General features: G+C 45.0%; 1 protein-coding gene across 3 annotated transcripts in view; it reads left to right on the plus strand.

Annotated features, from left to right (window-relative positions):
• The first annotated feature begins 1,792 nt into the window (after nucleotides 1–1,792).
• LOC121290969 (NXPE family member 3-like) overlaps nucleotides 1,793–23,969 on the plus strand; it is a 100,305-nt gene continuing 78,128 nt past the window's right edge. For all 3 annotated transcript variants that reach the window (XM_041212049.1, XM_041212050.1, XM_041212052.1), the window contains exons 1-2: nucleotides 1,793–1,906; nucleotides 22,570–22,734. In XM_041212049.1, coding sequence (XP_041067983.1) covers nucleotides 22,618–22,734 — 117 coding nt within the window. In that variant the 5' untranslated portion in view covers nucleotides 1,793–1,906; nucleotides 22,570–22,617. The remainder of the gene's footprint in view (nucleotides 1,907–22,569; nucleotides 22,735–23,969) is intronic.

Genomic DNA, 23,969 nt, shown 5'->3' on the forward strand with positions numbered 1-23,969 from the left:
ACAGACTGAAAGTGTTCTGCAAAGCAGTCACCCAGTCTGCTTTTGGTCTCTCCAAAGTAGAGGAAACAGCATTGGGAGCAACGAATGCGGTTGCCAAAATTGAGGGAAGTGCAAGTGAAATGCTGCTCCACTTGAAAGGAGTGTTTGGGCCCTTGGACGGTGAGCAGAGGTGAAGTAAAGAGGCAGGTGTTGCACGTTCTGCGGCTACATGGGAAGGTGCCGTGGGAGAGGGTTGAGGTGTAGGGGTTGATGGAGGAGTGGAACAGGTTGTCCAGGGTGGAAAGTTCCATGTGGAATGCCGCCGGGGGTGTGAAGGGAAGATGTGTTTGGTGGTGGCATGATGCTGGAGTTGGCGGAAATGGCGGAGGATGATTCTTTGAATGTGGAGGCTGGTGGGGTGATAAGTGAGGACAAGGGGGACCCTATCATGTTTCTGGGAGGGAGAGGAAGGTGTGAGGGCGGATGCGCGGGAGATCAGCCGGACACGGTTTAGGGCCCTGTCAACCACTGTGGGTGGAAAACCTCAGTTAAGGAAGAAGGAAGACATGTCAGAGGAAATGTTTTTGAAAGTGGCATCATCAGAACAGATGTGACGGAGGCGAAGGAACTGAGAGAATGGGATGGAGTCCTTACAGGAAGCGGGGTGTGAGGAGCTGTAGTGGAGGTAGCTGTGGGATTCGCTAGGCTTGTAATGGATATTGGTGCACAGTCTATCACCAGAAATTGAGACAGAGAGGTCAAGGAAGGGAAGTGAAGTGTCAGAGATGGACCATGTGAAAATGATGGAGGGGTGGAAATTGGAAGCAAAACTAATAAATTTTTCCAGGTCCAGGCAAGAGCATGAAGCAGCAGCGAAGTAATCATCGATGTACCGGAGAAAGAGTTGTGGGAGGGGGCCGGAGTAGGACTGGAACAAGGAATGTTCCACATACCCCATAAATAGACAGGCATAGCTGGGGCCCATGAGGATATTCAGAGCCACACCTTTGATTTGGAGGATGTGAGAGGAGGTTAAGGAGAAATTGTTCAGTGTGAGAACAAGTTCAGCGAGACGGAGGACAATAGTGGTGGATGGGGATTGTTCAGGCTTCTGTGCGAGGAAGAAGCGGAGAGCACTCAGACCATCCTGGTGGGGAATGGAGGTGTAGAGGGATTGGACGTCCATGGTGAAGAGGAGGCGGTTGGGGCCAGGGAACTGGAAATTGTTGATATGATGTAGGGTATCAGAGGAATCACGCATGTAGGTGGAAAGGGAATGGACAAGGGAAGAGAGAATGGAGTCAAGATAGCAAGAAATGAGTTCCATGGGGCAGGAACAGGCTGACACGATCGGTCTGCCGGGACAGTCCTGTCTGTTGGTTGATGGTAATAGGAGAAGCGGGCCGTCCGAGGTTGGGACACTATCAGGTAGCAATCTGTGGAAGGAAGATCTCCAGAGGAGATGAGGTCAGTAACAGTCCTGGAAACAATGACTTGATGTTCAGTGATGGAGTCAAGGTCTGAGGCAAGGTAGCAGGTGTTGAAGGTGGTGATATTATCTAAGGAATCTGCTAACAGTTCATGTTTGGAGCCCATATGTCTCTTCTGAAGAGAAATGCTTTCTGGTTCCTCCGTTTTGGATGCAACTCAGTTCAACCGGTTTTTCCTTTATGGGCTGGATACACCCTGTTTGAAGGTTAGTTTCTGGCTATGTCGCTGGTCCTGGAAAATGACTGATTTAAACATTTTCGTTTTTCACATATGTAATGGGGCGTGGTTTATGTAGCAATTTCCCCCTCTCACTTTAGACGGTATCATTCTCACTTTAAAAACTTCTCAGTTTGCTCGGAACTCTTTCTTCCCACCATCCCATCCACACATTGGTGACTGCAAGCAGGATTGCCTGTCTACGAATGGTTCACTAAAAGTAAGGAGGTTTTGTTTCCCCTTTTTAACAAGTCGATGTCTTGTAGTTAGTTAACAGCGGATCCTCGGTTGTAAAAATGAATGTAAATATATAATGGCGTTATTGCGCAGACAGTTTTGAATCAATCTCAATGCTGGCGATATTGCAGCAACTGCATTTCGCCGGAATCAAACTGTAAAAATTGACTAATAACGTACAACATTCTGGGTTAACTTGTTACACATTAGCATTTTCACACAAGTAAGTGTACTCCCACAAACAAAGCTCTGAACAGTTTACACGACTTACTTAAATAGAGGAGAGTTAACGAATTGCGAATAAAATTTCGTGGAACACTGATGTTAAATCGGTCGTAGAATGGACGATTGACCTATAGTTGTGATTGGAAATATTTTTAAAATGTTGTCAAAGTTAGGGAGTTAAAAGGGAGAATAGACCGTCAATGCGCAATGAGAAAGGTTAACCTGTTTTTAAGTTTGAAGTTGCGTATGAAATGGAGGCATTTAAACGGAGGGTTCAAAGGTTGTTGTTAAACATTTTTCATCGCAGTTTTGTTCATTGACAATTTCAAAAACTTTAGCTGGTCAGTTCGATCAAGTAAATGGACAAGTGGTAACCCCGGTAAGAGGGGCTTCTGTTTCTGTTACATGTTTAAGAAGTAATTGTTCCCTTGCGCTGTTGGGTACCAGCTGAATGTTCCCCATTTGCCGCTGAGTCACAAGGTTCGATCCTAGGTTTATAAATCTGCCAGGAATTAATGCACACTGGAGGTCAGTGTGAATTTTGTGCTGTTTCGTGGGAACTCCAGCTTACCTCATGTTTCCTGGGTAACCATGTGTACAGAGGCTGGCGACACTGCAGTGCACCTGGGAGTGTGAGTTTTCTAGGTGGTAAGTTCCAGGATGTGGTCGCCCGCCAGCCCCTGCTTTAGAAGGTGTGTGGTTACCGCCAGCCCCTGCTTTAGAAGGTGTGTGATCACCCGCCAGCCCCTGTTTTAGAAGGTGTATGATCACCCGCCAGCCCTTGCTTTAGAAGGTGTGTGGTCACCCGCCAGCCCTTGCTCTAGAAGGTGTGTGGTCACCGCCAGCCCCTGCTTTAGAAGGTGTGTGATCACCCGCCAGCCCTTGCTTTAGAAGGTGTGTGGTCACCTGCCAGCCCCTGCTTTAGAAGGTGTGTGATCACCCGCCAGCCCTTGCTCTAGAAGGTGTGTGTTCACCCGCCAGCCCTTGCTCTAGAAGGTGTGTGGTCACCCACCAGCCCCTGCTTTAGAAGGTGTGTGGTCACCCACCAGCCCCTGCTTTAGAAGGTGTGTGGTCACCCGCCAGCCCCTGCTTTAAAAGGTGTGTGGTCACCCGCCAGCCCCTGCTTTAGAAGGTATGTGATCACCCGCCAGCCCCTGCTTTAGAAGGTATGTGGTCACCCGCCAGCCCGTTTTAGAAGGTGTGTGGTCACCCGCCAGCCCCTGTTTTAGAAGGTGTGTGGTCACCCGCCAGCCCCTGCTTTAGAAGGTGTGTGGTCACCCGCCAGCCCCTGCTTTAGAAGGTGCAGGAGGTGAAGAAGTGATGATCAGCAGACATGGGCAGGAGGAATACACAAGTAGTGCAAGAATCCTCTCAATCATCAACACTCACTAACTGGTTTGCAGTTTGAATACCAGGGAGGGGTACCATTACTTGGAGGAATTCAGTAAGATCCAAATTTCACTGCACACTGGGGAAAATGATTAGAAATGCAGTAGTCACAGAAGATCTGTTAGTTAGTGGTATAGGCAGATGTTTATGTAACCATAAATGTAATTCCCCGCTACCTCCCTGGTGTCAGGGTAAAGGATATCACTGAGTGAATGTGGGAGGTTTGTGAGGGGGAGGGAAACAGCGAAAGGTCCTGGTCCATGTTGGAACCAATGCCATAGGGAGAACAAGTGTTGAGGTCCTTCAGGCAGAGTTTCAGGAGCTGCCGCTTCTTGCAGTTCTCTGCCTGAAGACAGGTCTGACCCACAGTGCCACAACCTCCATCACAGACAGGGCAGGGAGGCAGGTCCTGAATTCACTTGACCCAGAACGGGAATCAAACCCTGTGCTGTTGGCTAAAGGTGAATTTACAGCTAGTGGGGTCTTGTGCTCAGCTTCATTTTTAGCCCCTCCCCATCACCACCCCACACCCCCAGACTCAACCCAAGACTGCAGGACATTGGTTATTTCACCGTTATTTTCACAGTCATATAACTTCTTCTGCAGGCTGTCAGATAACCTCAGTCCTTGCCATCCAATCGAAAAAACCTTGTGCATCTAATCAGCTGATACAACTTAAAACGTGTATGCAAATTATTATGACACAGCCGATGGTAAAGGCTGAGTTGTTCAAATCTCAGGGGAAAACTTGAAAGAACTGTCATAACCCATTTTTACAATTTGTATGTTTCGAGGTGCAGGCTTTGAATTCAGCAGTAATAAGACCACTGAGTCTTGAGAGGTTTTTTTTATAAAACCAAATTAAACATTTGTTAGTACAAGAAAGATTGTAAGCGCAGACAAATGTCTACAAAATTACTACTATAATAATTACAAAAATCCCCTCATTAATTCGACTCTCAGTTACACCCCTGTTAAGGCAACAGTAAAACACATAGATTTAAACAGAGTCCTGGCAAAGCACACCCTGGACAGTCGCAGTCAAAATGAATTTCTTTCAGCTCTGGGTCCTTGCAGACAGACTTGAGGCTTTCAGGCTGGAGACTTTAGATTTAGAATCCTTCCTCCTTTTACCAACAGCTTTCTCTTCCTTTATACATATTTGCCTCTTTGAATGCAAATTTTCATTGCCACTAGGTTTATTTTAAACTTTAAATCTTCTAGTAATAAAACCTTTTCGTAATACCCACTTTGCTAGTAAGCTTTAAAAAAATAAACACACTGTTTCTGAGCTTCATCTGGTTACATGTAATATTTCACCTACTCTTTTGAATGGTCAATTTAAAAATGCAAATTTCCACCTTTACACCTCACCTTCTATTTTCCTATGTTTATCTGATTACCATTTCAAACATACTTCTCTCCTATACATCAAAGCCTCTGGATCAGCTGCCTTTAATCCGATTAAGACACACACACAAACACAGACACCACTATACTCTAAATAATTTAAAATGATTTTCAATAACATTATAGACATTATTATGTTTTCTTAACAAAATGTGCGCTGCTTTGCTCTTGTGGCGCAATTGGTTAGCACGTGCTATATTAATGGCAGGATTGAGGTGTGTGCAATGCTGAGTTTGTGAGTTCAAGCCAAACCTAGAAGAACAACTGTTGAGCAGCTCATGTTGAGAAAAGCATGAGCTTTTGACTGGCTGTGGAACGGGATACGGTGTAATCTCAAGCAATAAAATAATTTAATTGGAAGGGACCAATTTCTGTAGATTGAGAGTGAATTTGTCTCGGTTGGAGCATCTCAACTATCAACATAAATGCTGCAAATACTCAGCGGGTGAAGCAGCTTCTCATAGAGTCATAGTCATGAAGTAATACATCACTGAAACAGGCCCTTTGGCCCATTATGTATGTGCCGGCCATCAAGCACCTACCTATTCTAATCCAATTTTCCAGCACTTGGCCCGTAGCCCTGTATGCTATGGCGTTTCAAATGCTCATCTAAATACTTCTTAAATGTTGTGAGGGTTCCTGCCTCTACCACCTGCTCAGGCAGTGTGTTCCAGATTCCAACCACCCTCTGGGTGAAAAAAATCTTTCCTCAAATCCCCTCTAAACCTCCTGCCTCTTACCTTAAATCTATGCCCCCTGGTTATTGACATCTCCGCTAAGGGGAAAAGTTTCTTCCTATCTACCTTGTCTACGCCTCTCATAATTTTGTATGCCTCTATCAGGTTCCCCCCTCAGCCTTCTCTGCTCTAAGGAAAACAACCCTAGCCTATCCAGTCTCTCTTAATAGCTGAAACGCTCCAGCCCAGGCAACATCCTAATGAATCTCTTCTGCACCCTCTCCAGTGCAATCACATCCTTCCTGTAGTGTGGCAACCAGAACTGCACACAGTACTCCAGCTGTGGCCTAACTAGCATTTTATACAGCTCCAACAAGACCCTCCTGTTCTTATATTCTATGCCTCTGCTAATAAAGGCAAGTATCCCATCTGCCTTCTTAACCACCTTATCTACCTGTACTGCTGCCTTCGGGGTTCTGTGGGCATGTACACCAAGGTCCCTCTGATCCTCTGTATTTCTGTAGAGAGAGAAACAAAGGCAATAATCCTTCTGATATCACTGATCCTGTACTATATCTTACATCTCAGTATTGACTCTTTAGGTCATTTCATATTGTTAAATTTGTTGCCAATTTCTTGGGTCGAAAAAAGTCACAGCAATGATGACAATAGTCAAAACCATCCAATGTTTATCGATAATATAAGATATTACGGATAGGCTAAACATTTTGGGTAGAGATTAAAGTCCATGGTTAAGCACAATCTTATAAAAAAGTTTTTTATTACCTGAGCTTACCTCACAACTTATTTATTGACCTTTAAAACACATCAATATATGAAGAGGCAATAGAATTTTAAAAGTACGTCAGGTGGTGTGGGCCGGAGGAAGGTGTCATCATATAATCTTCTGACTAGCGGACTCCAGGTTAATTTAACTGGTGCAAAAACAAAAACAGAAATACCTGGAAAAACTCAGCAGGTCTGGCAGCATCGGCAGAGGAGAGCACAGTTGCCGTTTCGAGTCCTTATGAACCTTCAACAGAACTAAGTAAAAATAGGAAAGGGGTGAAATATAAGCTGGTTTAAGGAGGGGCGGGTGTGGTTGTCGGGACAAGCAGCCAGTAATGGGTGGAGATAACCAAAAGCAGTCATAGACAAAAGGACAAAGAGGTGGTGAAGGTGGTGATATTATCTAAACGAATGCGCTAATTAAGAGTGGAAAGCAGGACAGATAAGGTACAGATAGCTCTAGTAGGGGTAGGGTAATACTAAAAGAGCTAAAAGGTAGAGATAAACAATGGGTGGAAATACATTTAAAAATAATGGAAATAGGTGGGAAAATAAAAATCTATATAAATTATTGGAAAAAACAAAAAGGAGAGGGAAGAAATGGAAAGGGGGTGGGGATGGAGGAGAGAGTTCAAGATCTAAAATTGTTGAACTCAATATTCAGTCCGGAAGGCAGTAAAGTGCCTAGTCGGAAGACGAGATGCTGTTCCTCCAGTTTATGTTGAGCTTCACTGGAGCAATGCAGCAAGCCAAGGACAGACATGTGGGCATGAGAGCAGGGTGAAGTGTTGAAATGGCAAGCGACAGGGAGGTCTGGGTAATGCTTGCAGACAGACCGAAGGGGTTCTGCAAAGCAGTCACCCAGTCTGCGTTTGGTCTCTCCAATGTAGAGGAAACCACTTTGGGAGCAGCGATTGCAGGAGACTAGGTTGAGGGAAGTGCAAGTGAAATGCTGCTTCACTTGAAAGGAGTGTTTGGGCCCTTGGATGGTGAGGAGAGAGGAAGTGAAGGGGCAGGTGTTGCATCTTCTGCGTTCACGTGGGAAGGTGCCATTGGAGGGGGTTGAGGAGTAGGGGGTGATGGAGGAGTGGAGCAGGGGGTCACATTGGGAACGATCCCTACGGAATTTTGCCAGGGGGTGGGGGGGTTGAAGGGAAGATGTGTTTGGTGGTGGCATCATGCTGGAGTTGGCGGAAATGGCGGAGAGTGATCCTTTGAATGCGGAGGCTGGTGGGGTGATAAGTGAGGACAAGGGGGACCCTATCATGTTTCTGGGAGGGAGGAGAAGGCGTGAGGGCGGATGCGTGGGAGATAAGCCGGACACGGTTAAGGGCCTTGTCAACCACCGTGGGTGGAAAACCTCGATTAAGGAAGGAGGAGGACATGTCAGAGGAACTATTTTTGAAAGTGGCATCATCAGAACAGATGTGACGGAGGCGAAGGAACTGAGAGAATGGGATGGAGTCCTTACAGGAAGCGGGGTGTGAGGAGCTGTAGTCAAGGTAGCTGTGGGATTCGGTGGGCTTGTAATGGATATTGGTGGACAGTCTATCACTAGACATTGAGACAGAGAGGTCAAGGAAGGGAAGGGAAGTGTCAGAGATGGACCATGTGAAAATGATGGAGGAGTGGAGATTGGAAGCAAAGTTAATAAATTTTTCCAGGTCCCAACGAGAGCATGAAGCAGCACCGAAGTAATCATCGATGTACTGGAGAAAGAGTTGTGAGAGGGGGCCAGAGTAGGACTACAACAAGGAATGTTCCACATACCCCATAAAGAGACAGGCATAGCTGGGGCCCATGTGGGTACCCATAGCCACACCTTTGCTTTGGAGGAAATGAGAGGAGTTAAAGGAGAAATTGTTCAGTGTGAGAACAAATTCAGCCAGACGGAGGAGAGTGGTGGTGGATGGAGATTGTTCGGGCCCCTGTTCGAGGAAGAAGCGGAGAGCCGCCAGATCATCCTGGTGGGGGATGGAGGTGTAGAGGGATTGGACATCCATGGTGAAGAGGAGGCGGTTGGGGCCAGGGAACTGGAAATTGTTGATGTGACGTAAGGTGTCAGAGGAATCTCAGATGTAAGTGGGAAGGGACTGAAGAAGGGGAGAGAGAAGGGAGTCAAGATAGCGAGAAATGAGTCCCATGGGGCAGGAACAGGCTGACACGATCGGTTCCTGCCTGTTCCTGCCCCAGGGAACTCATTTCTTGCTATCTTGACTCCCTTCTCTCTCCCCTTGTCCAGTTCCTTCCCACCTACATCCGTGATTCCTCTGACATCTTACGTCACATCAACAATTTCCAGTTCCCTGGCCCCAACCGCCTCTTCTTCACCATGGACGTCCAATCCCTCTACACCTCCATCCCCCACTGGGATGGTCTGAGGGCTCTCCACTTTTGCCTCGAACAGAGGCCCGAACAATCCCCATCCACCACTACTCTCCTCCGTCTGGCTGAACTTGTTCTCACACTGAACAATTTCTCCTTCAACTCCTCTCACTTTATCCAAATAAAAGTTGTGGCTATGGGTACCCGCATAGGCTCCAGCTATGCCTGTCTCTTTACGGGGTATGTGGAACATTCCTTGTTCCAATCCTACTCCGGCCCCCTCGCACAACACTTTCTCCCGTACATCGATGATTACTTCGGTGCTGCTTTATGCTCTCGTCGGGACCTGGAAAAACTTAGTAACTCTGCTTCCAATCTCCACCCCTCCATCATTTTCACATGGTCCATCTCTGACACTTCCCTTACCTTCCTTGACCTGTCTGTCTCAATTTCTAGTGACAGACTGTCCACCAATATCCATTACAAGCCCACTGATTCCCACAGCTACCTCGACTACAGCTTCTCAGACCCTGCTTCCTGTAAGGACTCCATCCCATTCTCTCAGTTCCTTCGCCTCCGTCACATCCGTTCTGATGATGCCACTTTCAAAAACATTTCCTCTGACATGTCCTCATCCTTCCTTAATTGAGGTTTTCCACCTACGGTGGTTGACAGGGCCCTCAACCATGTCCGACCTATCTCCCACGCATCCGCCCTCACGCCTTCTCCTCCCTCCCAGAAACATGATAGGATACCCCCTTGTCCTCACTTATCACCCCACCAGCCTCCTCATTCAAAGGATCATCCTCCGCCATTTCCGCCAACTCCAGCATGATGCCACCACCAACCACATCTTCCCTTCACCCCCCAGCAAAATTCCATAGGGATCGTTCCCAATGTGACCCCCTGCTCCACTCCTCCATCACCCCCTACTCCTCAACCCTTTCCCATGGCACCTTCCCATGCGACCGCAGAAGATGCAACACCTGCCCCTTCACTTCCTCTCTCCTCACCATCCAAGGGCCCAAACACTCCTTTCAAGTGAAGCAGCATTTCACTTGCACTTCCCTCAACCTAGTCTCCTGCATTCGTTCCTCCCAAAGTGGTTTCCCCTACATTGGAGAGACCAAACGCAGACTGGGTGACTGCTTTGCAGAACCCCTTCGGTCTGTCTGCAAGCATTACCCAGACCTCCCTGTCACTTGCCATTTCAACACTTCACCCTGCTCTCATGCCCACATGTCTGTCCTTGGCCTGCTGCATTGCTCCAGTGAAGCTCAATGTAAACTGGAGGAACAGCACCTCGTCTTCCGACTAGGTACTTTACAGCCTTCCAGACTGAATATTGAGTTCAACAATTTTAGATCTTGAACTCTCTCCTCCATCCCCACCCCCTTTCCATTTCTTCCCTCTCCTTTTTGTTTTTTCCAATTACTTTTATAGATTTTTATTTTCCCACCTATTTCCATTATTTTTAAATATATTACCACCCATTGTTTATCTCTACCTTATAGCTCTTTTAGTTTACCCCACCCCTACTAGAGCTTTCTGTAACTTATCTGTCCTGCTTTCCACTCTTAATTAGCACATTCGTTTAGATAATATCACCACCTTCAACACCTCTTTGTCCTTTTGTCTGTGACTTCTTTTGGTTATCTCCACCCATTACTGGCTGCTTGTCCCAACAACCACACCCACCCCTCCTTAATCCAGCTTATATTTCACCCCTTTCCTATTTTTACTTAGTTCTGTTGAAGGTTCATGAGGACTCGAAATGTTAACTGTGCTCTCCTCTGCCGATGCTGCCAGACCTGCTGAGTTTTTCCAGGTATTTCTGTTTCTGTTTTTGTTTTGGATTTCCAGCTTCTGCAGTTTTTTGCTTTTAATTTAACTGGTGAGTCTCTTTGATATCTGTCCCTGTCCTTATGCTGCAGTTTTTAAAAGAAAGAATGAAATGCAATAATGTTTTGAGAAATCCAGTGGTTGTGAAAAAGTGCAATACATCCAATAAAGTACTGTTGAGTCACGGTCATTATTGCACAGAGGAAGCTCCCACAAACAACACATGACCTTTACCGGATAACCTGTTTTTGTGACGCTGGTTGATCAATCTTTCATCCTCTTTGGATAGAGCAGCAGTGTGAAAGGACTGGAGGGCTGTTCATGTAATGCTGTCACTCCCCCTGCTCTCATTTTAGGACCCTGCACCACAGCAAGGTGTGTTTCATTGTAAATCTACCCCTGCTGTTGGCACCAATCTGATGCATACCCACTATCCAGTGAGCTGAATATTTGTATCAACTATTTGGTATCTCATTGCTTTTACATGCTGTGGATCCTTATCTAGTAGAGAGTGGCATCTACATTCCATTCTCACACAAGCTGTTCTTCAAAAAGAAACATCAAGGTCTTGTCCAATTTTGCTGTGAGCTTGATAACATGAATTCTCTCTCTTTTCTATACTGAGCCTTATTCTAATTTTTGTCATTTTTACCATTCTACTAAGAAGGGTATCTAATAAAGTCATGTTAGTAAAGCACAATATTAGATTTTAGTTTCTAATAATAAAGCTAGATTTTAACAATTAGTGTTCTTGTTAGTAACCTCCTTATAATCTTACAGAAGGTTTTAGATTCTTAGACTTGGGGACCAGTTCAGAGTGGGGGTGAGCCACCTGCAGAAGATAAAGGGTTGCACCTGAATAGAACCGGGACCAATGTTCTTTCTGAGGGGGTCACTAGTACTGTTGGGGCAATGAAAATAATTTGACAGGGGAATAAGAAGAAAGAGGCAGCAGTGAGATCAGAGGATCGAGATAGAAACAGCAGTTAAATTAGAAACGTCTCAAATTGTAGGGACAAGACTGAGGAAAACATCAAAAGAGATGAAGGAGATATTGAATTATATGTACATCAATAACCAGTGTTTAACTAAAGGTTGGAGCAGGCAAGGCACATTTTATCACATGGGATAATGACATGGTTGCATTCATAGGGGCATGACTCAAATAAGGCTAACAACAGATTCTCAATATTCTTGGTTACCAAGTATTCAGGAAGGAAAAGGGGAGTGTGTGTGTCTATTAAGGACAGTGTTATAGTTCTAAATGGAAAAGACTATACTAATTGGTTGTGGGACTGAATCCATTGGCTTAAGTTAAAGAACAGTGGGGGAAGTGTCACATCGATGGGAGATTCTTTTATAAAGTTCCAAACAGTCTGAAGATGATGAGGAAATGTCAAAGCTGTATAACAAAAATAGAATTATGAATTAGGAGATTTTAATTACCCTAACACAGACTAGAAAAATCAGAATACCAAGAGTAGAGAAAGAAATGGCTTTATAAAGAAAACTTGCTTTGTTAATATTTCTCCAGGCCAACAAGAAAGGAAGCTGTGTTTGATCTCGTTCTTGGAAATTAATAAGGGTAAACATAGATTGTGTTACAGTAGGAGAACATTGAGCCACCAGTGACTTCAACCTAATTAGGTTTAGAGTAATTATGCAGAGACCCAAAAATATCAATGGTAAAAGTGCACGATTGGGAAAGAGCTAATTTCAGTGATTTTTAGGGGCTGGGTGTATTGGAAAAGGCTATTCCAGTCAAAAGCAGTAATACAGTAATAGAAGGTGTGCAGGGAAGAGTTGGTTCAGGCACAAACCAGGCATATTCCTACAAAAGAAAAACTTAGAGCATACAAAAGTAATGTGCAATGAATGTGAAAGGAAATAAGATTTAAAATCAAGCAGAAAAATGTCAGAAGCAACATTCAGTTTAATAACCAGGAAGATTGTAGCGAGTACAGGAAGGAACTGAAAACGCTGATGCGGGAGAGAGAGAGTTTCTTTTTTAACTGATTCCTAGGATGTTGGTGTCACTGGCTGAGCCAGCATTTATTGCCCATCCCTAGCTGCTCTTGAGAAGATGGTGGTGAGCTACCTTCTTGAACCATTGCAGTCCATTGGTGCAGATCCATCCACACTGCTGTCAGAGAGGGAGTACCAGGATATTTACCCAACGACAGTGAAGGAACGACAATATACTTCCAAGTCAGGATGGTGTGAGGCTCAGATGGGAACTTCCAGGTGTTTCCAAGCGTCGGCTGCCCTTGTCATTCTAGATGGTAGTGGTCATGGGTTTGAAAGGTGCTGTCTAAGGAGCCTTGATGAGCTCCTGTTGTGCATCTTGTAGATGGTGCACACTGCTGCTGCTGTATGTCAGTGGTGGAGGGACTGAATGTTTCTGGTTGCAGGCTGCTTGGTCCTGGATGGTGTCGAGTTTCTTGAGTGTTGTTGGAGCTGCATTCATCCAGACAAGTGGTGAGTATTCCATCACATTCCTGACTTGTGCCTTGTAGATGGTGGACATGTTTTTGGAGTCAGGAGGTGAGTTACTCGTCGCAGGATTCCTAGCCTCTGACCTGCTCTTGTAGTCACAGTGTATATATGGCTAGTCCAGTTCAGTTTCTGGTCAATGGATGTTGAGTGGCTATGAGAAAAGATTAGCTGGCAGCATAAAATTGCACCCTAAAATATATTTCCAGGGAAAAAGTTGAGCTTATTAAGAACGCCAAAGGAAATTTTCATGTCGAGGTAGGGGGCATGGCAAAAATATTAAATGAATGCTTTCCATCTGCCTTCTCAAAGGGAGCAGATGATGTAAAGTTTACATGAAAAAAAAGAGGGAATTTATGGGCAGAAAAAGAGATGTTACGAAAAAGATTAGCATTGTCTAAAGTTGGCAAGTCACCTGATCCAGATGAATGCATCCTAGGTTGCTGAAAAAAGCAAAGGCAGAAATATGAGAGGTATTAGTCAATCTTTCATCCTCTTTGGATAGCGCAATAGTTTGAGAGGACTGGAGGGTTGTTCATGTAATGCTGACACTCAGAAAGGTGAGAGGAAACTGTGGGCCAGTTAGCCTGACATCAGTGGTGGGGGAGTTACTGGAAACCAATATCAGGGACAAAATAAACTTTCCTTTGGAAGATTGTGAATTAATCAAGGAGTGCCAGCATAGATTTATTAAACAAAAGTTGTGTCTGACAACTCATTTCAGTTTGAGGTAGCCAAGGAGGTTGATGGTGCGCTAGGTGTTTGACAATAAGGACTTTGGGAAAATATTCAACAAAATGCCATACAGCAGGCTGGTTAAGATGGAAGCCGTTGGAATTAAGCAGAAAGTGGCAGGATGGGTGCTTATTGACAGGAAGCAGAGGCAGGTGGTAGATTTCAAATTTTTTAGGTTGGAAAGGGGTGTGTGATAGTGTTTCCCAAAGCTCAGTTTGAATCCATTACACTTGTCAAAATTTCTAAATGACCTAGTGTTCACAAAGAGGGGAGGCAGTGACTCAGTGGTAGTGTCACTGGACTAGTAATCCAGTGGCCAATGCTAATGCCCTGGGGAAGTGACAACTGGTGGAACTTAAACTGAATAAATACATCTGGAATGTAAACAAGCCTCAGTAATGGTGAGCATGAAACATTGTCGATTGTCATAAAAACCCATCAGGTTCATTCATGCTCTTCAGGGAAAGAAATCTGCTGTCCTTAACTCGTTTGACCTACATGTGATTCCAGACCCATAGCAATATGGTTGACTCTTAACTGCCCTGTGAAATGGCCTCTACAAAATCTGAAAATAATGAAATCAGACAGACACCTGGCATCAAAGTCAAAAAGGAATGAAGCCAGCATCAACCTTGGCACCAGAGATGACCACAGCACATCCAGCTTGGATGACCCTGTAAAGTTCTCCTTGCTGACATCTGAGGGGGTGGGGGGGTGGTGGGGGAGGCGCAGAGCTAAGTTTGGGAGAGCTGTCTCAGTGACTAGTCAAGCAACAGCCTGACACAGTCATACTCCTGGAATCATATCCTATAAACAACATGCCAGATACCACCATCATCATCCCTGGGTATGTCCTGTCCTACCAGTGTGACAGACTCACCAGAGGTGCTTGCACACTGCTGTATAGTCAGGAGGGAGGTGCCCTGGGAGTCCTCAACATTGACTCCAGATACCCATCAGGTCAAACATGGACAAGGAAGCCTCTTGCTGATTACCACCTACAGTTGCTGCACCCCCCCCCCCCTTTGCTGATGAATCAGTACTCCTCCATATTGAACACCAATTGGAAGAAGCACCGAGGGTGTCAAGGGCACAGAATGTACTCTGGGTGAGGGACTTGAACGTCTATCACCAATAGTGGCTCGGTAGCACCACCACAGACTGAGCTGGGCAAGTTCAATAAAACCATAAGACATGGGAGCAGAAATTAGGCCATTCGGTCCATCAAGTCTGCTCCACCATTCAATCATGGCTGATAAGTTTCTCAACCCCATTCTCCCTCCTTTTCCCCGTAATCTTTGATCCCCTTACCAATCAAGAACTTATCTATCTCAGTCTTAAATACACTCAATGACCTGGCCTCCACAGCCCTCTGTGGCAATGAATTCCATAGATTCACCACTCTCTGGCTAAAGAAGTTTCTCCTCATCTCTGTTCTAAAAGGTCTTTCCTTTACTTTGAGTCTGTGCCCTCGGGTCCTAGTCTCTCCTACTAATGGAAACATCTTCCCCACGTCCACTCTATCCAGGCCTTTCAGTATTCTGTAAGTTTCAATCAGATCCCCCCTCATCCTTCTAAACTCCATTGAGTATAGACCCAGAGTCCTCAAACGTTCCTCATATGTTAAGCCTGTCATTCCTTGCATCATTCTCGTGAACCTCCTCTGGACTCTCTCCAGGGCCAGCACATCCTTCCTCAGATACAGGGCCCAAAATTGCTCACAATATTCTAAATGTGGTCTGCCAGAGCCTTATAAAGCCTCAGCAGCACATCCCTGCTTTTATATTCTAGTCTTCTCGAAATAAATGCCAACATTGCATTTGCCTTCCTAACTACTGACTCAACCTGCAAGTTAACCTTAAGAGAATCCTGGACCAGGACTCCCAAGTCCCTTTGCACTCCAGATTTCTGAATTCTCTCCCCATTTCGAAAATAGTCTATGTCTCTATTCTTCCTACCAAAGTGCATGACCTCACACTTGCCCATGTTATATTCCATCTGCCACTTCTTTGCCCATTCTCCTAACCTGTCCAAATCCTTTTGCAGCCTCCCCACCTCCTCAATATTACCTGTCCCTCCACCTATCTTTGTATCATCTGCAAACTTAGCCAGGATGCCCTCAATTCCTTCATCTAGATCATTAATGTATAAAGTGAAAAGTTGTGGTCCTAACACTGACCCTTGCGGAACTCCACTAGTCACTGGCCGCCATTCTGAGAAGGATCCCCTTATCCCCACTCTCGGCCTCCTGCCAGACAGCCAATTTTCTATCCATGATAGTACCTTGCCTGTAATACCATAGGCTCTTATTTTACTGAGCAGCCTCCTGTGTGGTACCTTGTCAAAGGCCTTCTGGAAGTCCAAGTAGATAACATCCATTGGTTCTTCTTTGTCTAACCTACTCGTTACCTCCTCAAAGAATTCTAACAGATTTGTCAGACATGACCTCCCCTTGATGAAATCATGCTGACTTTGCCCAATTTTACCATGCATTTCCAAGTATTCTGAGATCTCATCCTTAATAATGGACTCTAAAATCTTAACCAATGACTGAGGTCAGGCTAATCGGTTTGTAATTTCCCATCTTATGCCTCACTCCCTTCTTAAACAGGGGGGTTACATTAGCGATTTTTCAGTCCTCTGGGCCCTCCCTGACTACAGTGATTCCTGAAGGGTCACCACGAACGCCTCCAATATCTCTTCAGCTATCTCCTTCAGAACTCTGGGGTGTAATCCATCTGGTCCAGGTGATTTACCCACCTTCAGACCTTCCAGTTTTGCTAGCACCTTCTCCTTGGTAATGGCCACCATACTCACCTCTGCCCCCTGACTCTCTTGAACTTTGGGGATGTCATTCGTGTCTTCCACTGTGAAGACTGACATAAAGTACCTATTCAGTTCCTCCGCCACTTCTTTGTTCCCCTCTACTACTTCTCCAGCGTCATTTTCCAGCGGCCCAATGTCTTGCCTCTTACCGATTATATATCTAAAAAAACTCTTGCAATCTTCTTTTATATTACTGGCTAGTTTACCCTCATTTTTAATCTTCTCCCTCCTTATTTCTTTTTCAGTTGTCCTCTGTTGGTCTTTGTAGGCTTCCCAATCCCTTGGTTTCCCAGTGCTCTTTGCCGCATTGTATGCTTTCTCTTTAGCTTTTATGCTGACCCTGACTTCCCTTGTCAGCCATGGTTGCCTCGTCCTCCCTTTAGTATGCTTCTTCTTCCTAGGGATGAATTTTTGTTGTGTCTCCCAAATTACTCCCAGAAACTCCTGCCATTGCTCTTCCACTGTCTTTCCTGCTAGGCTCATCTCCCAGTCAATTCTGGCCAGCTCCTCCCTCATGCCTCTGTAGTTGCCTTTATTCAACTTTAATACCGTTACATCTGATTCCAGCTTTTTCCTCTCAAATTGCAGGGTAAATTCTATCATATTATGGTCACTTCCTCCTAAGGGTTCCTTCACCTTAAGCTCCCTTATAAAATCTGCCTCATGACACATCACTAAATCTAGAGTTGCCTGTTCCCTAGTGGGCTCCACCACAAGCTGCTCCAAAAAGCCATCTCGTAGACATTCCACAAATTCCTTTTCTTGGTATTCACTACCAACCTGATTTTCCCAGTCTAACTGCATATTGAAATCCCCCATGATCACTGTAACCTTTCCAGCCTCCGCAGTTTTTTTGTTTTTATCACTGTAACCTTGCCTTTCTTACACACCTTTTCTATCTCCTGGTGTATCTTGTGCCCCACATCCTGACTACTGTTCGAAGGCCTGTACATAACTCCCATTATGGTTTTTTTACCTTTGCAGTTCCTCAACTCTACCCACACAGATTCTACATCATCTGACCCTTCATCATTTCTTGCGATCGATATAATTTCATTTCTTACTAACAAAGCAACCCCACCCCCTCTGCCAACCTGCCTATCTTTTCGATAGGATGTACATCCTTGGATATTTAGCTCCCAGTCCTGATCCCCTTGCAGCCATGTCTCCGTGATGCCCACCACATCATACCTGCCAATTTCAATCTGCGCCACAAGCTCATTTACCTTATTTCATATACTGTGTGCATTCAGATACAGCACCTTCAGTCCTGTATTTCCCGTCCCCTTTCTCATTGTCATCCCTTTATCTGATGTGCTTGAAGTTAGATTCCCAGCCCTTTCCAAACACACTGTCCTATTTTGTGTTCTGGAGACTTTAATAGCCTCTCCTGGGCTCTCCTTTCTTTTCAGTTTTTTGATAATTTTCCATGAAGTTGAATCCACCTCCCCACACGCTAACCTGCTGCTTTGTTTCCCATTAGTCATACTTCTTGGAGTTTTAGCCCCCCCAACTTTCTAGTTTAAAGTCCTGTTTACCACCCTATTTACCATTTTCGCTAGAACATTGGTCCCAGATCGGTTCAGGTGGAGACCGTCCCAATGGTACAGATCCCTCCTGTTCCAATACTGATGCCAGTGCCCCATGAAATGGAACCCCTCTTTCCCTCACCACTCCTTTAGCCATGTGTTTACTTCCCTTATTCTCGCGTCCCTATGCCAATTTGCACGTGGCTTGGGTAGTAATCCAGAGATTATAACCCTTGAGGACCTGTTCTTTAATTTAGTTCCTAGTTCCTGATAATCCCCAAACAGGTTCTCTTTCCTAGTCTTATCTATGTTATTTGTCGCGACGAGGACCACAACAACTGGATCCTCCCCCTCCCTCTCCAATATCCTTTCAAGCCGGTCAGAGATGTCCCTCACCTTGGCACCGGGCAGGCAACATACCATGCAGGACTCTCTATCAATTCTCTTAATTATAGAATCTCCTACAACTACCACTTGTCTTTTAGCTCCCACCTTTTGAATGGCCTCCTGTGCCACCGTGCTGTGGTCAGCTGGCTCATCCTCCCTACAGCCCTCTTCCTCATCCAAACAGGGAGCAAGTACCTCGTACTTGTTGGACAAGGTCAAGAGCTGAGGCTCCTCTGTTCCTGAACACAGGATCCCTCTACCTGCCTCACTTGCAGTCACACCCTACTGACCCTGACCACTGACCGGACTTGAGGTACTTAGTTTACCGGGTGTGACTGCTTCCTGATACAAAGCGTCCAGGTAACTCTCCCCCTCCCGGATGTGCCGCAGTGTCTGGAGCTCGGACTCCAGCTCATCAATTCTGAGCTGGAGTTCCTCCAGCAACCAACACTTGCTACAGATGTGGTCACTGCGGCTCACAATCGGATCTGCCAGCTCCCACATCATACAGCTACAGCACATCACCTGCCCAGCCATCTTGACTTAGATAATTAATTAATTAGCTTTGCAGTGTTTTTAGTCTGGGTCTGTGGCAGGTGGTGAGTGAACCAACAGGAGGGAAAAACCAACTTGACATCGACCTCATCTATCTGCCTCAGATGCATCTGTCCATGGCAGTAATGATATGAGTGACCACTACACAGTTCTTGTAGAGACAAAGCCCTATCTTCGCATTGAGGATATCCTCCATCGTGTTATGTGGCACTACCACTGTGCTAAACGGGATCAATTTTGAACAGATCTAGCAACTCAAAACTGGCTACCCATGAGGCGATGTGGACCATCAGCAGCAGCAGAATTGTTTTCAACCACAATCTGTAACCTCATTACCTGGCATATCCCCCACTCCACCATTACCATCAAGTCAGGGGAACAATCCTGGTTCAATGAAGAGTGCAGGAAGGCATGCCAAATGCATCACCAGCCATATCTAAAAATGAGGTGTCAGCCTGGTGAATCTACAACACAGGACCACTTGCGTGCCAAACAGCAGAAGCAGCATGTGATAGAAAGAGCTAATCGATCCCTTAACCAACAGATCAGATCTAAGCTTTGCAGTCCTGTAACATACAGTTGTGAATGGTGTGGACAATTAAACAACTAACGGGAGGAAGCTCAACCTCCCTCAATGATGGAGGAGCCCAGCACATTAGTGCAAAAATACAAGGCTGAAACATTTGCAACCATTTTCAGCCAGCAGTGCTGAGTGTATGATCCATCTCAGCCTCCTCCTGAGGTCCCCAGCATCACAGATGCCAGTCTTCAGCCAATTCGGTTCACTCCATGTGATATCAAGAAATGGCTGAGGGCATTGGATACAACAAAAAGGCTATGGATCCTGACAACATGTACTGAAGCTGTGCTCCAGAACTCGCTGCACCACGAACCAATCTGTTGCAGTACAACTACAACATTAGCACCTACCTAGCAATGTTGGACAATTGTCCAGGTATGTCCTGTCCACAAAAAGCAGGACAAATCCAATCTGGCCAATTACTGCCCCAACAGTCTACTCTCAAACATCAGCAAAATGATAGAAGGTGCAATTGCCAGAGCTATTTAGTGGCACTTACTCAGCAATGATCTGCTCACTGACACTCGGTTTGGGTTTCACCAGTTCAACTCAACTCCTGATCTCATTATAGCCTCACTCCAAACATGGACAACAGAGCGGAACTCGAGGTATGGTGAGAGTGACTGCCCTTGACATCCAGGCAGTGTTTGACTGAGTGTGGCATCAAGGAGCCCTGGCAAAATTGAAGTAAATGGGGATCGGGGGGCAAACTTTCCACTGGTTGGAATCATACCTAGCACAAAGGAAGATAGCTATGGCTATTAGAGGTCCATTATCCCAGGGCATTACTGAAAGAATTCCTCAGGCTAGTGTTCTAGGCCCAACCATCTTCAGCTGCTTCATCAATGACCTTCCTTCCATCATAAGGTCAGAAGTGGGGATGTTTGCTTATGATTGCACAATGTTTAGGCCATTAAAGGCTCCTCAGATACTGATGCAGCCAATGTCCAATTGCAGCAAGACCTGGACAATATCCGGGATGAAAGGTGGAAAGTAGCATTCGTGCTACACAAGTGCCAGGCAATGACCATCTCCAACAAGAGAGAATCTAACCATCACCCCTTGACATTCAATGGCATTACCATCACTGAATCCCCCACTATCAACATCCTGGAGGTTACCATTGACCTGAAACTGAACTGAACTAGCCATATAAATACTGTGGCTAAAAGAGCAGGTCAAATTGGTTTGGAATTCTGAGGTGAGTAACTCACCTTCTGACTCCCCAAAACCTGTCCACCATCTACAAGGCACAAGTCAGGAGTCTAATGGAATACTTTCCACTTGTTTGGATTAGTGTAGCCCCAATAACACTCAAGAAACTCAACAGCATTCAGGACAAAACAGCCTGTTTGATTAGCACCTCATCCACCACTTTCAACATCCATTCCCTCCGCCAATGACACACAGTGGCAGCAGTGTGTATCATATACAAGAGGCATTGCAGCAACTTGTCAGGCCTTCTTCAACAGCAGCATTTAACCCATGACCTCTACCATCTAGATGGACAAGGGTAGCAGATGCATGAGAACAGTACCACCTGCAAGTTCCTCGCCAAACCACAGACCATCATGACTTGGAACTATATCGCCGTCCCTTCACGTTGCTGGGTCAAAGTCCTGGGACTCCCTCTCTAATAACAACGTGGGTGTACCTACGCCACATGGACTACATTGATTAGGAAGGTGCTCACCACCACCTCAAGGGCAATAAATGATGGGCAATAAATACCACATACCATGAAAGAATAAAAAAATTCATTCAGGGCAATTAAGGAATGGGCAAAAAATGTCGGTCCTGCCAGTCACATTCACAAGCCTAGATCACCTAACCTCTCCTCATAAATGAGACTTATGGAAGCAGCCCTGGTAACATATTCTCCTCTTGTTCCAAGGGCAGCATATATTTATGGTGTGGTGTCCATAACTGTATGCAGTGCTCTAGCTGTGTCTAACTCGGGCTTTGTACAGCTGTGGCAAAACGTCCTCCTGAGACCAGAAATATTACTGATTTAAAAACTTGTTGGAAGCATGTTGGCCACTGTCTGTTTATTCTGCATGAAACTGGCATTTCCATAGTTTAGATGTATAATGTATCAGATAAACCCCAAAACCAGATAAAGGCAGCATTCTATATATATTATATATATAAAAACAAAAACTGCGGATGCTGGAAATCCAAAACAAAAAATAAAAAATACCTGGAAAAACTCAGCAGGTCTGGCAGCATCGGCGGAGAAGAGTACTGTTGATGTTTCGAGTCCTCATGACCCTTCAACAGTTCTATTGAAGGGTCATGAGGACTCAAAACGTCAACTGTACTCTTCTCCGCCGATGCTGCCAGACCTGCTGAGTGTTTCCAGGTATTTTTTTATTTTTTATTTAAAGGCAGCATTCTACTTTAGGATAAAAGCAAACTACAGCAGATTCTCCTGAGCTCCTACCTATCCCTGAACTTCTAATGTGCTTCATCCCAACTTAAACAGTATAAAAACCATCACATTCCTACCTCTCTTCAGCTCTGAAGAAAAGTCATACTGACTCGGAATGTTAACTCTGTTTCTCTCTCTTGATTTGCAAATCCCTTATGGAATTTTGTAGAAACAGGCCATTTGACTCCATTAGTATTTGCAAGCCCCTTCCCACCCTACTTCATCTAATCCTGTCAATATAACCCAGTAAACCATGCTATTAGCATATCCTTCTATTTCTTTCATTCATCTACTTAGCTTGCTGCCTGGTTGTAATTCACCATGAATAATTGTTTGCTCATGTGTCTCTGTACAAATAAAATGAAAAACTGTATGTGGGCTATGATGATGAGAATATTCTCAGACTTCCTTTAGTAATTGTTTTTTGTTTTGTTATTACAAATTTAAAACCAGGAAGTGGTCAGACTGATTGATAACATTGATGAACTGTGAGCCCCAAGTATGAATCAACGAGCAACAAACGAGTCATCCCACTCCTGGTCTGTATCCCAGTCCCTTTTCGGGCTGTTGATACTGATGGCATTGCTGATGATGAGTCTGAACCTTCATTGCATAAAGGTGTGTAGAATGATAAACCAGCTTGTTCATAATAAACTGAGGTGTTAAACAAGGCTTGGAGTGGCAGAGTGTAAAAATGTGGTGTGTGGTATGTGTGTGTGTGTGTATGCTGACGGTGTGCAGCAAATAGAAAGCAGCATGATATTTGGGCGGGGGTGGTTTGTAGTTTTTTTAAAAATTCCTCATGCTCTCCAACTTTCACTGTCATTATCCTCCTTTTGATGGCATTAACACTTGTGTAGCAATATAATTGCACGGGTAGCTGCTCTCCTGTAGTAACTTGCTCAAATACCTACTATTCAAATATGAACCTTGACAGAAAATGTAGACTAGCTGTGCAAAAAAGATTACTCCAGATAAAATTAGGTGTGTCTGTAGCTGATGTTCAAACATCCAGCAAGTTGATAGCAATCAGGATTGGAGACACTGGCTGGTCAGTGTTTCCCTTAATGAACCCACATGTGCTGAGGCTCATTGAATCATTCTTAATGCTGCCTGGACGAGATCAGTTCACTCAACACCAACCCGATATTGAACTTGGAGCCTTCCTGATCTGCACAGCTTGGCAACATTAGGGAAAGAAATTCTGTATTAGCTTCAGCTTGCCCACAGATATGTGGAGATGTGAAACCTCCATCTGTTGGCCTGCCAGTGATCTCATCCCAAATCAAGGGGACAGGATAGTTTACATAAATATAGCAGGTGTCATCATCTGTAGTGACCCAACAGAGGAACCTGTCCCTCACTCAAGTAGCGAATCTTGGAGACGCTCTAGAAGGAGGGAGCAGAAGGTTTAGATTGGACCGAAGAGAGATCAGGTTTTTTCTTAACTTTCAGTGCGCCTTTCACAAATGTCAACTGATCCTTCTTGCATCAGTTACAAATTGTCATTGCAATTTTGGACCCACATTTTGCCATAAATAAAAGGCAAGTGCAGACGAACTTGGTGCACATTAAGACAAAGGCAGCAGAATTTTGGATGACCTCAAGTTAATGGAATCACAGAATGACAGAATGGTTACAACACAGAAGGAGGCCATTTGGTCCATTGTTTCTGTGCTGGCTCTCCGAAGGTGCAATTCACCTAGTGCCACTACCCCACAATCTCTCCTTAATCCTGCACTTTCTTCCTTTTCAGGTAATAATCCAATTCCCTCTGGAGTGCCTTGATTGACTCTGCCTCCATCACACTCTTAGCCAATATATTCCAGATCATAACCACTCACTGCATGAAA

Source organism: Carcharodon carcharias, chromosome 18, assembly GCF_017639515.1.
Source record: "Carcharodon carcharias isolate sCarCar2 chromosome 18, sCarCar2.pri, whole genome shotgun sequence".
In the NCBI taxonomy this organism is placed as follows: Eukaryota; Metazoa; Chordata; class Chondrichthyes; order Lamniformes; family Lamnidae; genus Carcharodon; species Carcharodon carcharias.